At 34.5% G+C, this 12,500-nt stretch overlaps 1 protein-coding gene across 1 annotated transcript in view; it reads left to right on the forward strand.

Annotated features, from left to right (window-relative positions):
* Positions 1-12,500, forward strand: part of LOC137631804 (uncharacterized protein DDB_G0287625-like) — a 30,444-nt gene that overhangs the window by 9,955 nt on the left and 7,989 nt on the right. Inside the window, exons 2-4 of the mRNA XM_068363787.1 lie at positions 4,953-5,020; positions 11,774-11,934; positions 12,326-12,476. Coding sequence (XP_068219888.1) covers positions 4,954-5,020; positions 11,774-11,934; positions 12,326-12,476 — 379 coding nt within the window. The 5' untranslated portion in view covers position 4,953. The remainder of the gene's footprint in view (positions 1-4,952; positions 5,021-11,773; positions 11,935-12,325; positions 12,477-12,500) is intronic.

Raw genomic sequence — 12,500 nt, forward strand, 5'->3', positions numbered from 1 at the left:
CATAGTGTACTCAGCCTGTACAGACCAAGCTAAATAGAACCATCGTTGAAAGCAAAACGTGTTTCATGTGTGAAAAACTCCATCCTCTGAGCTCATACAAGTTGTAACAATAAGCCTCAATAACAGACTTCATGGATGTGCCCAAACTTTAAATAACAGAAAACTTCTTGCAAGAATTAGTGATAGAGATGCTGTTGCCTGGAAGCTTAATTATCCTTTTGCATGCTTGACAAACCTGTACAATAGAGAAGGAATGTACCTAAGAGCTACCAAGAGACCAGGAATGAACACCCGAAGATGATGCTCACCCATAGGCATTTTCTGAGGTAATCACATATCTAATGGAGATCGATACTACCGGATTTGGTGAGGGTTCTGTAGTCTTACAAATTGCAAACATAGTTTACCTGTAGGCCCAATTTCACAAAACTTAACGAAAAATTGTTGACAGAAATATCAGAGTTGGAAGCTCACCTGAAGAGAAGGGATGTTCTTCTGGTTTTTAAGAAATATATAAGCTTTGTCTTTTCCGAAGTCTCTGACTATTATAAAGAAGCTATTATCCTTGGCAAACCAGCTAACATCTTGCATAGACATATGCTGGACTACAACTCCATATTTGAAGGAACCTTGCATGAGCGGTGTGTTGAGCAGGCCATTCCAACCACTCTTCATTAGTTTATGGCCATTCTTGAACACGGAGTAGGCATCATGCTTCACTGAAGAGAGAAAAGCTTTACATAATTTTTACCTTTGCTGCGAGATCAAGCCCTCTCAGTTACTACAGTTAAGCATGTGATAGACAAGATCATGGAGATAGTGGCATTTCTGGATTCCAGTCAGGTGTCATTCATTGTTTCTGACCAGCCAATATATACAGTAGCTGAGTAGCTCCAGTGGCACTAGCCTGAAGTCAACAGTGAGGACAAGTTTGTCATAATGAGATGGTGGCACTGAAGTCCATTCCAGGACAGTGGATGGAAAGAAGCCTTTGCCGAGATAGGGTTACCGTCTCCTGGAATAGCAGATTAATTTCTGACAGATTTTTAGTATCACTTTCACAGATGCACCTGCTAACAGCATGCAGTCTGTACAAGCTTCTGAAGGTGGGCCACATGACTACTCGGAAGAGTCAGAAGAACAAACTGAAGTGCATAATTTTGAAGCTTGGTGTGAGCACTGCAAAGTCCCCCTTTTCATTTTGGGTACATGATGCTGACAAATTGTCAATAGAACTGGTGATCCTCTTGTTAATCCGATTATTCAGGTAAGACAAATTCATCCTGTACCGTCAGTCACTGGCTGAGCTGCAGCACTTCTTTGCCAACAACAACTTAAACTGTGCACGGTGGCTTCCGATTCACTACAGAGACTTGATGACCAAGGTACAGAAGCATCCTCAGATGGTTCAGGAGTTCCAGATTAGCTACTTTGTTGTGCACAAATTTAACCAACAGTTCTTAGCAGTGGCTGTTGACTAAGTTCACGACAGGGTGCGTGGCTGGAGGCCCATCAGCACTGAGAAGATGGATGATAGCTGGTCCTAAAGTCAGCAAAATGGTTGCACAGTATGAAGCAGCATACTAGACCAATGAGGGTACTGGACACACTAGCCACCATGATTAGACAGAAACGAGCACAATGAGTGTTACTTGAGAAAGCAGAAAAGCGACCTGACCGGCGCGGCACTGTGCAGTTGCTTATACGAGGTTTGGAAGAGCTTTAGTACACTCACTCATCCACTAACAATATAATATAAAGTAAGCAAGTATAGGCCTACTGCTTACGTGTAGTCTATATTAATATACATTGGATCCATATTGGCTATGATATAGGTACTTTTTACACTGATTATTCGACAAAAATCAATTTACACTTGATTTTCATTTACCGTTGTTATATTGTCAATTTTTATCCCAATGTCAACCTTATTGACGAAAGCCGTTGGGTATACAATTGTCACCCTTATGTATATACAGTATATACAGTGTATATATAAATTTATGATATTCAGTATATGCACACATGCGCGCTCACATATATTTGTATATATGGATAAGTATGTGAAAATTTTCAAATATTAAGTCTAGAAGTAACTGTTGATATCGAACTCACTATAGGACAAAATGGATTTATATACTAAAATAGTATTACCTTAGCCTGCATTGTCCCTGAAGAGGTTGAGAGCTTGAGAATACGCCAGCTTCTCGGTTCTCACCACACATTTTAAGATGAGGATGCTACTGTCAAGAACCATCACCCCCAACAGTATGGTGCCTATTGACCACATAATGATTTTTTAGTTTTTGGGATAACAGTGCCATCTTTTGATAGGTCATTTTGTTGCACTTTATAATGCTCTCACCACTTTTAATAAATTAGAATATTGTCTTAGAACATCTTAAAATTACAAAACAACATTTGCATCATCATTGAATTCCTAACAATTAGAATATATATTACATATCAAAGCTAAATGGATCAATGCGTGAGAAAAGTCATATGTTTTCACTAAATTTCTACAATCCTCCTTCGCTCATTTACATCTTAAATTGTAATAACCAAAATAGTCGTTAATGTGAAGTATTTACTCGTACCAATACCCTTACCATTAATGTAGGGTCCTTTATGAAAATTAAGCATATAAATATGAAACTCAAGAATTCAGCCTGAGTAATTTCGGAATTTCTATACCCAAATATGTTAAATATAGTCCCGTTTTGAAAATATATTTGTCGAATAATTAGTATGGCTCTGAACCTATCATTTCTCAGTACGACTCAATAAAACTCTTGTCTCCCTGTTAGCTTTCCCCTTGCCTCGAAATTACCGAACTAACGTGTAAATCAGAAAAAAATGTTACCACCAACCTTTTACTAACTTACCACTAGTTGAGGTAAAAGCCAAACAGGAAGAAAAGGGCGCTCTCTGGCTGTAAAAGTTAAATATTCAGATATGGTAGATGTTTCTGCAAACTTTATTGCAAATCCGTGACGTATATAGGCAATAAGATATTAACAGAGAAACATGGTATTTAATTTCATGTTGCCCAAGAAAAATAGAACGCAATAAAAATACTTAATGTTCTCCACCGTACTAATGTTTATTTCTATTGAAATTAAAGTCAAGCCTTTGCATAAAACTCGTTCTTTAGAGCACATGAGGAAACATTGAAGGAAACAAAATTATATTAAAAGACCATATAGCCCAATGACGAGAAAAAAAAAAAAAGACATAGCCTACGTGAACAAACAAGAACTTACAGCCACGAAGCATCAAACCACAAACCACAAATCTTGAATATGATCACCGTCAACATTCTTTTCTTACCGCGTCTGGCAAGGACTTCAGAAACAAGGTCGGGAAGTGGGTCAATGGTGCTGCTACATAACGGTTCGGAAACGCCACCAGGGCACAGACACACATGGAATCCCTTTGGGGATGAGGCGGGGGGGAGGGGGGGGGGGTGATGGTTGGAGTGGAAAGTGGCTGGCATACAGAATTACTTCCTTTAGGGGGAAGGCTTAGGAATTCGTGCGCGTGAGAGAGAGAGAGAGAGAGAGAGAGAGAGAGAGAGAGAGAGAGAGAGAGAGAGAGCTTATGCAAACATAAACTGTCTTCTTTTAAAACACGAAAATTTCAGCATATATATATATATATATATATATATATATATATATATATATATATATATATATATATATATATATATATCACGATAATTCTACCAATCCCAAAACCATTGGACAAAAAACTTGAAGTATCAACCGGTTAAAATCCTTCATAATGCAAAGCATACAAATAAGGCAAAAGCAAGATGATATCACCCATTCAAGAGAGAAACTCTGCTTCAGAAAGAGAATAGACAAAGAGGGACTTTTTGGGGACTCGCTTTTTAGGTCAGCTTACTTCTCTCCCCATGTTACGTTTAGGACACTGACCCCTTGCAACAGGTGCGTCGGCCATCGCGTCTCCTTCCGCATCCTTCGACTCCTCGAGAGAGGTACCTGGATTCAGGGCTTTCTCCCCAGCGTTCCCTCAGGCTTTCGGAGCCTCAACTTAATGACTTGTAACCTCTCTTCAAGTCACCGTAAGATAATGCTAATTCATATTTTGCCATTTGTAATACAGTTTTGCTCATCCTTGTACAGATACGCATTTTAGTGAACAGTATAGAAGAGGTGTTAGCATTTCTCTTGGTGAGCCATTCCTCTAGCGTTATTGGCTTTTAAATAATACCCATTACACAACATTGAAAACTTTGGATATTTCCCGTTAGATACATACTGTCTTTCTTTTACTTTTATTGAAGCGTTAAGCATAACCCGCAATACAAGAAATATTGAACATGTAACATTTACAGCTATGTATGTTGAAGCTTAGTTAGACCAACTGGTATACATGGGTGTTACTTTATAATACTATCTCACCGACGAAATATGTCTGTCTATTTTTGGGGATATATATATATATATATATATATATATATATATATATATATATATATATATATATATATATATATATATATATATATATATATATATATATATATATATATATATATATATATATATATGTACAGCATGTGTGTATGGCTGTGTAAGTATTTCATACACACACACACACACACACATATATATATATATATATATATATATATATATATATATATATATATATATATATATATATATATATATGTGTGTGTGTGTGTGTGTGTGTGTGTGTGTGTGTGTGTTACGTGTGTATGTGTTTATGTAGCCTACAAAAAAGCTATCCCACGTATTTTACGTCTAATCAGACAACCCCCGTAAAAGAAAAGACATTGGAGCCAGCCCTCACCTAGAAGAGAGATAGAAGGCGATAGTACAGTTTAATGATCTAGGTAATTTAGTCTTAAGGTACCATTCGTCTAGTGATCATTACCGATCGTTTTCTTCTTCTTCCAGAATGAGACATTTCCTGTGGGTCCTGCTAGCGGCCCTTTCGGCCTTGGCAACTGCGCAGAACGAACAACGTAAGTAGTCATACTTTGCATTGCATTGAACAAAACCTGTATATATTATAACATGTACATACATACGAAATTAGCTGATACTAATTTTTATAAGCTTGATCCAAATCTATATCTATTGTATATATATTTTTAATTTTCATACTGTAAGTAGTAATACTATGTATGTGTGTAAATATATATATATATATATATATATATATATATATATATATATATATATATATATATATATATATATATATATATATATATATATGTATATATACATATATACATATATATATACATACATATATATATATATATATATATATATATATATATATATATATATATATATATATATATATATATATAGTTGAAACCCATTGCTTATTTACTGGGATAATGGTGGCTGAAGTCTCCTCTATCCGTTTATGTTGTTTTGTACTTCTAGACGAGTAATTGAGATGATTCCTTGGGAATCCCAGGTCTTCTTGATGACCCTGAAATAATCTGCATGGAAATTGAAGGGATTGCTTTTCATTAGCCTCTGTATTTCCTTGGAACATTCTTTTATTTGGTTTAAATTTTACTTCTACGTGATCTCTCCCTCTCTCTCTCTCTCTCTCTCTCTCTCTCTCTCTCTCTCTCTCTCTCTCTCTCTCTCTCTCTCTCTCTCTCTCAATGCAATTAAACCACGCTTCTTATTTCTTTGAATTCTGAACAGTTGTTTCACCAATCGCCAGAAAATATGTTCATTTGTATCTTCATCAGTGCACTAACCAAACCTATTATGCCATTGATTCTGCGATGAGTACCCCTTACTACAGTATATCAATTTTCGTTTCAAGACTCATTAACATCAATAAAGGCTCTATTTATAAATGACATGACAGATGACTAAGACTAATCGAGCAGAACAGTTATTTTATTAGTGTGTTAAATGAAAAGGAGGCAATGACAAATGAGTATATATACAGTACATATATATATATATATATATATATATATATATATATATATATATATATATACATACAAACATATATATACACACAAATATACACACACCCACACACACACACACATACATACACACACACACAAACACACATATATATATATATATATATATATATATATATATATATATATATATATATATATATATATATATATATATATATATATGTGTGTGTGTGTGTGTGTGTGTCTGTATATATATCTTCTTAAGATTTGCCAAATATCATGCCATGGTAATTTATGATAAAAAGGAAATGTATTTATTTGAATGGTAAATAGAATCTCCCTCGTTTTTTTTTTGCAATTTGAACCCAAACGTTCAACAACGTATTTATATGATTTGTGTGACACATAACATATTTATTCGGGAAAATGTTCATTAGTTAGATAAGAAAAGAAAAGAAAAAAAAAAAACAGCTTTCATATAATGCAACGAATGTAAATCCGATTGGTATATTACGCAGTGTTTTGTTATTTAGTAGGCAAAGCGTCCTTTATTATCAATGGTTCCTCAAAATATTAGACCCATTTGTATTGTGACGTTGAATTGTGCCCCAGTTGGTTTATAGGGAATAAAATGTTGAGGTGAGTTACAATCATAAATAAACTGTGTTGTTTGCATCGATGAATTAACGAAGTTATCCAGAATATGAGCTAGACAGTATATCAAGCTCCATTTTCGGAGAAAGTAGCAAGTAGAGTAAGTCAAATTTGCGTTTTTAAAGTTTCAGGACAAATAGGATTACTGCTCAATAGATAGGGCGAGCACCGATTCATTAAATACCAAGGAAGCTGGAGACCTGCTGATATTATTACGCGCATGCGCTGGAGGTTGCCATGAAATTGGGGACTATACATTTGGCTTCATACCTGATTTAGCAATTAAATGAGGCAAATCTTATAGTTTGGCTTTCTTCAAAACTGCCTCTATATAGGAGATGAATATTTGCTTGAAATGCTTCGATACTTTCCATGAAACTATACCATCATTGTGCTTTGAAAAACCAAGAATAACTTTTTTTTCGGTATAATACATTATCCGTAAATTTTTTATCGCCCCCTCCCCCCCCCTCAAAAAAAAAAAAAAAAAAAAACGACGCGGTTGTAACGTCAATTAATATCTTACACCCAACTACGAGGGATTTTAGCAAAAAAAAAAGCAACGACTGAACATTTCCGGACTTGAAAACACAAAGTTTAAACCATTAATTTATAAGAATATTAAGTGGATTTTCAAAAGTAAGATGAACAGAAAAACTTCTTCAATAGTAAATTCAACAACAGGATCATACACAGCAAACTTGACCTATCTTAAATCCAAGGCCGCCAGGGGATAACATAAAATCTTTTGAAAATGTGAGAAAATCAAGGAAAGAAGTTCACGTCTGGAGGACAAAAATGTTATGGGACACATTGCAATACATGAACAAGAATATACTTCAAAATAATTAAAATCAATCACCAGTATTTGTAGTTGTACACAACTATTTGAATTGGAGGGGGTGATGAGGTAGAGAAACAAACTAAAAAAGGCTTTTGCAGCAGTAGCAATAACAGGGTCGAAATTAGTATGAGTAGAAGTAATAATAGTACAGTAAGTAAAAAGAAAATAAAGAAGAGGATTAGTAGGAGAGATATTAGCTGTAATCACCAACTATGTGTTTGACAAGGCACTTCGTAGGGGCCATCAAAGCTTATCAGTCGACAGTTTTAATTGCAAACAGAGTGAGATATTGAGAGAGGTTGAAGGTACTTATTACGATAGAGGGCTATAGTCTTATAAAGATACGAAGTGTTGGTGCGTGTGTGTGCATATGTGTCTATGAGAGAGAGAGAGAGAGAGAGAGAGAGAGAGAGAGAGAGAGAGAGAGAGAGAGAGAGAGAGAGAGAGAGATGCTACTTAGTTTTCCTGTAAATTTTTATTGAAAGATTTTCGACACGTACAGTCACACAACAGAATTTTAGAAACTATCAGCTTTGATTATTCCTAAAGAATAAAAAAAGAGTTTGCTCGTTTTCACATTGATCCTTCGAGAAACTTGAAAAGATTCTCAGAAACCAAATTCAGACCAGCGAGACTAACTAAGCAGACGTACGCCAATTTACGAGACAAATTGGGTCTCCACTCTCAGTTGTTCTAACATTTCATCACTCTTGTATATAATGTATATGTTCATAAATCTATATTTTCCGATAAAACTTCGCCTTGAAGTGATATCTCAAGATTCCTTGAGTGCTTTTACGAAGGTGAGTTTGAGTGCTGCTATCATGTATAATGATATGTTAGTTGGGAAGTTTAGGTGAACAGCAATGAAATGATGATAATGTCCCTGTAAAAACATTTCATGAAATTTATGAAAAGCTTGAAAATTGTTGTTGAATATATAGTAAAGGTCATGATTCAATATATGCCTTTTTTCTTTAAATATCATTCCCCTATACGCACGTATGCTTTTGTTTACAGAATAATTTGTAACCTGGAAATACCTACATAAGAACTGTCATATTATATCATAGCTTTTAAAGGCTTTAACTGTTAACTTATTAGTATAGTAAGCAATAGATAAAAAGTACAGATCCTTAAAGCTTCAAAAGATCTATCCAAATTATGAGCTGGCTAATAAATCTAGCAAATACAACCATTTATTCACTATCAGTTATTGACGGTGAACTTACCAGATAATGAAAATTTTATTGTATATGCAATATAGAAGGAAGGAATAAAGGCACACACATGTATAGATAATACATGTATCGTCTCAACTATTCCGTTTATCTAACAGAATGTTGGAGGTTATGTAATCTCTCCGGTGATGACTCTTCAGACGTACGAGTTAAATGAAAGCTATATGATCAGCATTGATAGAATATTCCCTGAAAGAAAAGAAAAAATTTGGAATTAAAAGTGTCACAATAAAGAAACTGAATTTGGGGAGATTGTTTCTACACATCCACCAAAAGCTAAGAAGCTAGAAATACGCATATTTGCTTTACTGTGTGTAAATCCCCATGCAATAATCGAAACGTTTTTAGTAGTTGGGTCGTATGGTTCGGTCAAGTCAATCAAAAACTGGCAACACGCTACAGTAGTTCGTAACGGAAAAATAATACTGAAATGGCTCTATATTACAGCTTCCATTGATAAAAAGCTTCAGCAAGTAAAGCTTATTATTATTCTGTAATCAAATAACGAGTTTCGAGGTTAGAAAAAATATTTTATTTAATGACCCTTCCTCCGAAGATGAACTGGACTTCACTTATTTCATTTCCTAGATTTCTTATCAAAAGAAACCTTGTTCACGTTGTATTGAAAAGCAATATCTACGTTATACATTACTTTGAGTGTATCAGCCTGTTCAAATGATTTTTTTTTATGCAATATAAGTTTTCTCGGAGATCATAAGCACGCTATGGAAAGTGGGGATAGGGTATTTGAGAATTGTACAAAATCACAAACAAATGTAAAGCACAAATTTAGAGGAAAGTGGGTCACCTAATGTCTTGATTATATGATTAACACTGAAAAAAATACCTCCGGTGCCTTCTAATGTTTTTCCAACAATCTTCTGCGTATCTCCTGTAACTAAATGCGGTGTTATTATGGCTACCTTAAGTACATAGTCAAATATTAGTTTCTATAGCAAAGCATTAAAAGCCGGATGAGAGTATATAAATCACTGAAAAAGTCCACTAGTAGTTATGACAACACGACTTTTTATGTTTTAATAGATTATTTTGCCATCTTCTAAAACAAGATTATAATTTGCCGTAGCTTACAGTAGGGTAATATTTCGTACCTTATCACAAGTCATTCAAAAGTAATAAAATATCTGTGTTAACAACAAAATCATGATATCAACCATCAATGAAGTGCTTCCATAAACCGTCAACTGATATTGGCAAATAGGTTTTTGGAATGCAAACACTGCTCCACAAAACTCAGTAGGCAAATGCATGAACAGAGAGCTTTTTCTATTTAACCTGATGAAGGTGTACGTCATTGCAGCTTACTGTATGCTATGCAGCGTTGTGTATCCAGTCACTAATCATCCCTTAGCATGGCTCAGTATTATATGGTTTGGGTATTACTAAAACATATTGATTTACAGGGAAGCCCTCGACCTCCACAGTTATACACTTGATAACTCTGCCTTACAACCGAGTGAAGCATCGTGGAGCCCAACAAGAGTACCTGGGTAAGGTGGCCCTTTTCTTGCATGTTCTCTCTCTCTCTCTCTCTCTCTCTCTCTCTCTCTCTCTCTCTCTCTCTCTCTCACACAGCCCGTAAAATTGTCAGCCTTATCAAGTTATCAGGTCTCTCTTTACTGCTTGGCTACTGGACCTTCACCACACTGGGTTTAAGGAGACCGTTTTTGTGGGTGCTAAGATTTGAACAAGTACAGAATCTATGTTGGAGAAATAATAAGTGCTATATATTGATGCTTCAAAATACAGTTATTGTACCAGGAAAGTAGCTTTGTTAAAATTACGAAAAATGCTTCGATGAGTCCTACAGTACTTCTGTACTTGCATAGCTATCGGGATGGCCACAAAAATGGTACCGTGCAAAGGTTATACTTTATATTTAATGCAAAGTCTTCTACTGCAGAAAACAAATAGGAGGCATCCTACTGCATATGGTAAAACAGTAAGATCTCTCCATAGAGATTAACAATGGCAACGTTAACCAGGGTACAAATCTCTACCTTTAGTTGTTCCACTTTCTATGGATAAATTCCTGAAAGATCAAATTAACTAGACTTAATATTATGAGTGTTATTGCTTAGTGTGGGATTATGAAATGTGTTAATACTGCCTTTCTGCAGCAGAGTATAGTTCTGTGTTCCTGTTATGTTTTATATGTATGTATTGTTTTTGTCTGTCCGTTTGTAACATGTGTTTATCTCTACAGTGAATTGTATATGCATGTAGGCTACAGGAAGCAATCATGCTTTCTTTCATTCTCACACCATCCAGTGCAGTAGTCGACGAAAAAACCACCAAGTCGAATAACTTCACGTTTACATGGGTAGCTGGAGAGTTTGGAACACCTGTGTGTGATCACCATTAACCCATAACTAATCCAAATTAACATTTAACCCTCGATAATAAATTCCATAACCAAAGAACTTGAATAAAACACACCTAGCCTGCACTGCAGTGGAGGAATAGTTTTTCTTCAGTAAATTTTGTTCTTTTATTAACCGCCTGAGAAAATTATTTTGTTTCTCGGTATTTTCATATCTGCTGTGGTGTTGCTTCCTTTATACAGATACAGGTGCCTTATGCAGCTTCTGGAAAACATCTTAATATGATAGTTGTTACGTAAACCTTATTATTATTATTATTATTATTATTATTATTATTATTATTATTATTATTATTATTATTATTATTATTATTATATATATATACTGTATATATATATATATATATATATATATATATATATATATATATATATATATATATATATATATATATATATATATATATATATATATATATATATTTCAATTATTTATTCAATAAAGAAATTAAACAGTGACTTTCAAACTATCAATGGAATTTTGCCCTATTCATAGTTACCGAAATTACCAAACATATATATATATATATATATATATATATATATATATATATATATATATATATATATATATATATATATATATATATATATATGAATTGGTGATTTAGCATTGAGAATGCTAATAACCCTTTAACTCTTTCTTACTTATCCCTCAGCCGCCATTGCTCAGTTAGCCAAAGTCTCACCGGAAACCACCTCAAATGACGGGGGAGAACAAATCTCCCAAATTGTAGAGGAGCCGCCTTCAGACAAAGCTGCACAAGGAATCCTTGATGCAGTTTCTGCTGTAGTAGGGTCCCTTGTACCTAGTATCCCAGTAAGTAATCTGATTCTGCTGAAGAACTCTTATTTTCCAACTATTTAATTAAAACTAGACTATTAGATCCAATTCATCAAATGCATACAAGTAGACAATGTCCGAAGCATATTTTAATCTTTTCTGAGAATTATTATTTTACGATTACTGGTTTTTTTTTTTTTTTTTTTGCAAATGTAATACTATCAAACAGAGTACAATCCCTCAAACAAACCAACTTTTGAAAAGATTTTATAACAGTAAAAACTGAAGCATAATCTCCAACCAAAATGTCTAGCATAGAATCCATCTCTTTGGGTACCTAAATATCAAGAAAAAAATCGTATAAAACTTCTTTAGACTAAGGAAAGATACATAATTTTACTGCGTTAACAAGGTCCATTTTGTTCAGTCCCTAAATACAGCGGGAGAAGAGACGCCATCAACAGAAGCCAGCGAGGCTGTTTCGACTGATAATTCTTCTGTAGTCGAGACCGCCGATGCAAATGTAGCAGATACAGAAGCTCCTGTTGCTGAAGTTGCAGAGACAGAAGAAGTCACAGGTAAAGTTATAATCATCAGGATTC

This window comes from Palaemon carinicauda, chromosome 40 (genome assembly GCF_036898095.1).
Source record: "Palaemon carinicauda isolate YSFRI2023 chromosome 40, ASM3689809v2, whole genome shotgun sequence".
In the NCBI taxonomy this organism is placed as follows: Eukaryota; Metazoa; Arthropoda; class Malacostraca; order Decapoda; family Palaemonidae; genus Palaemon; species Palaemon carinicauda.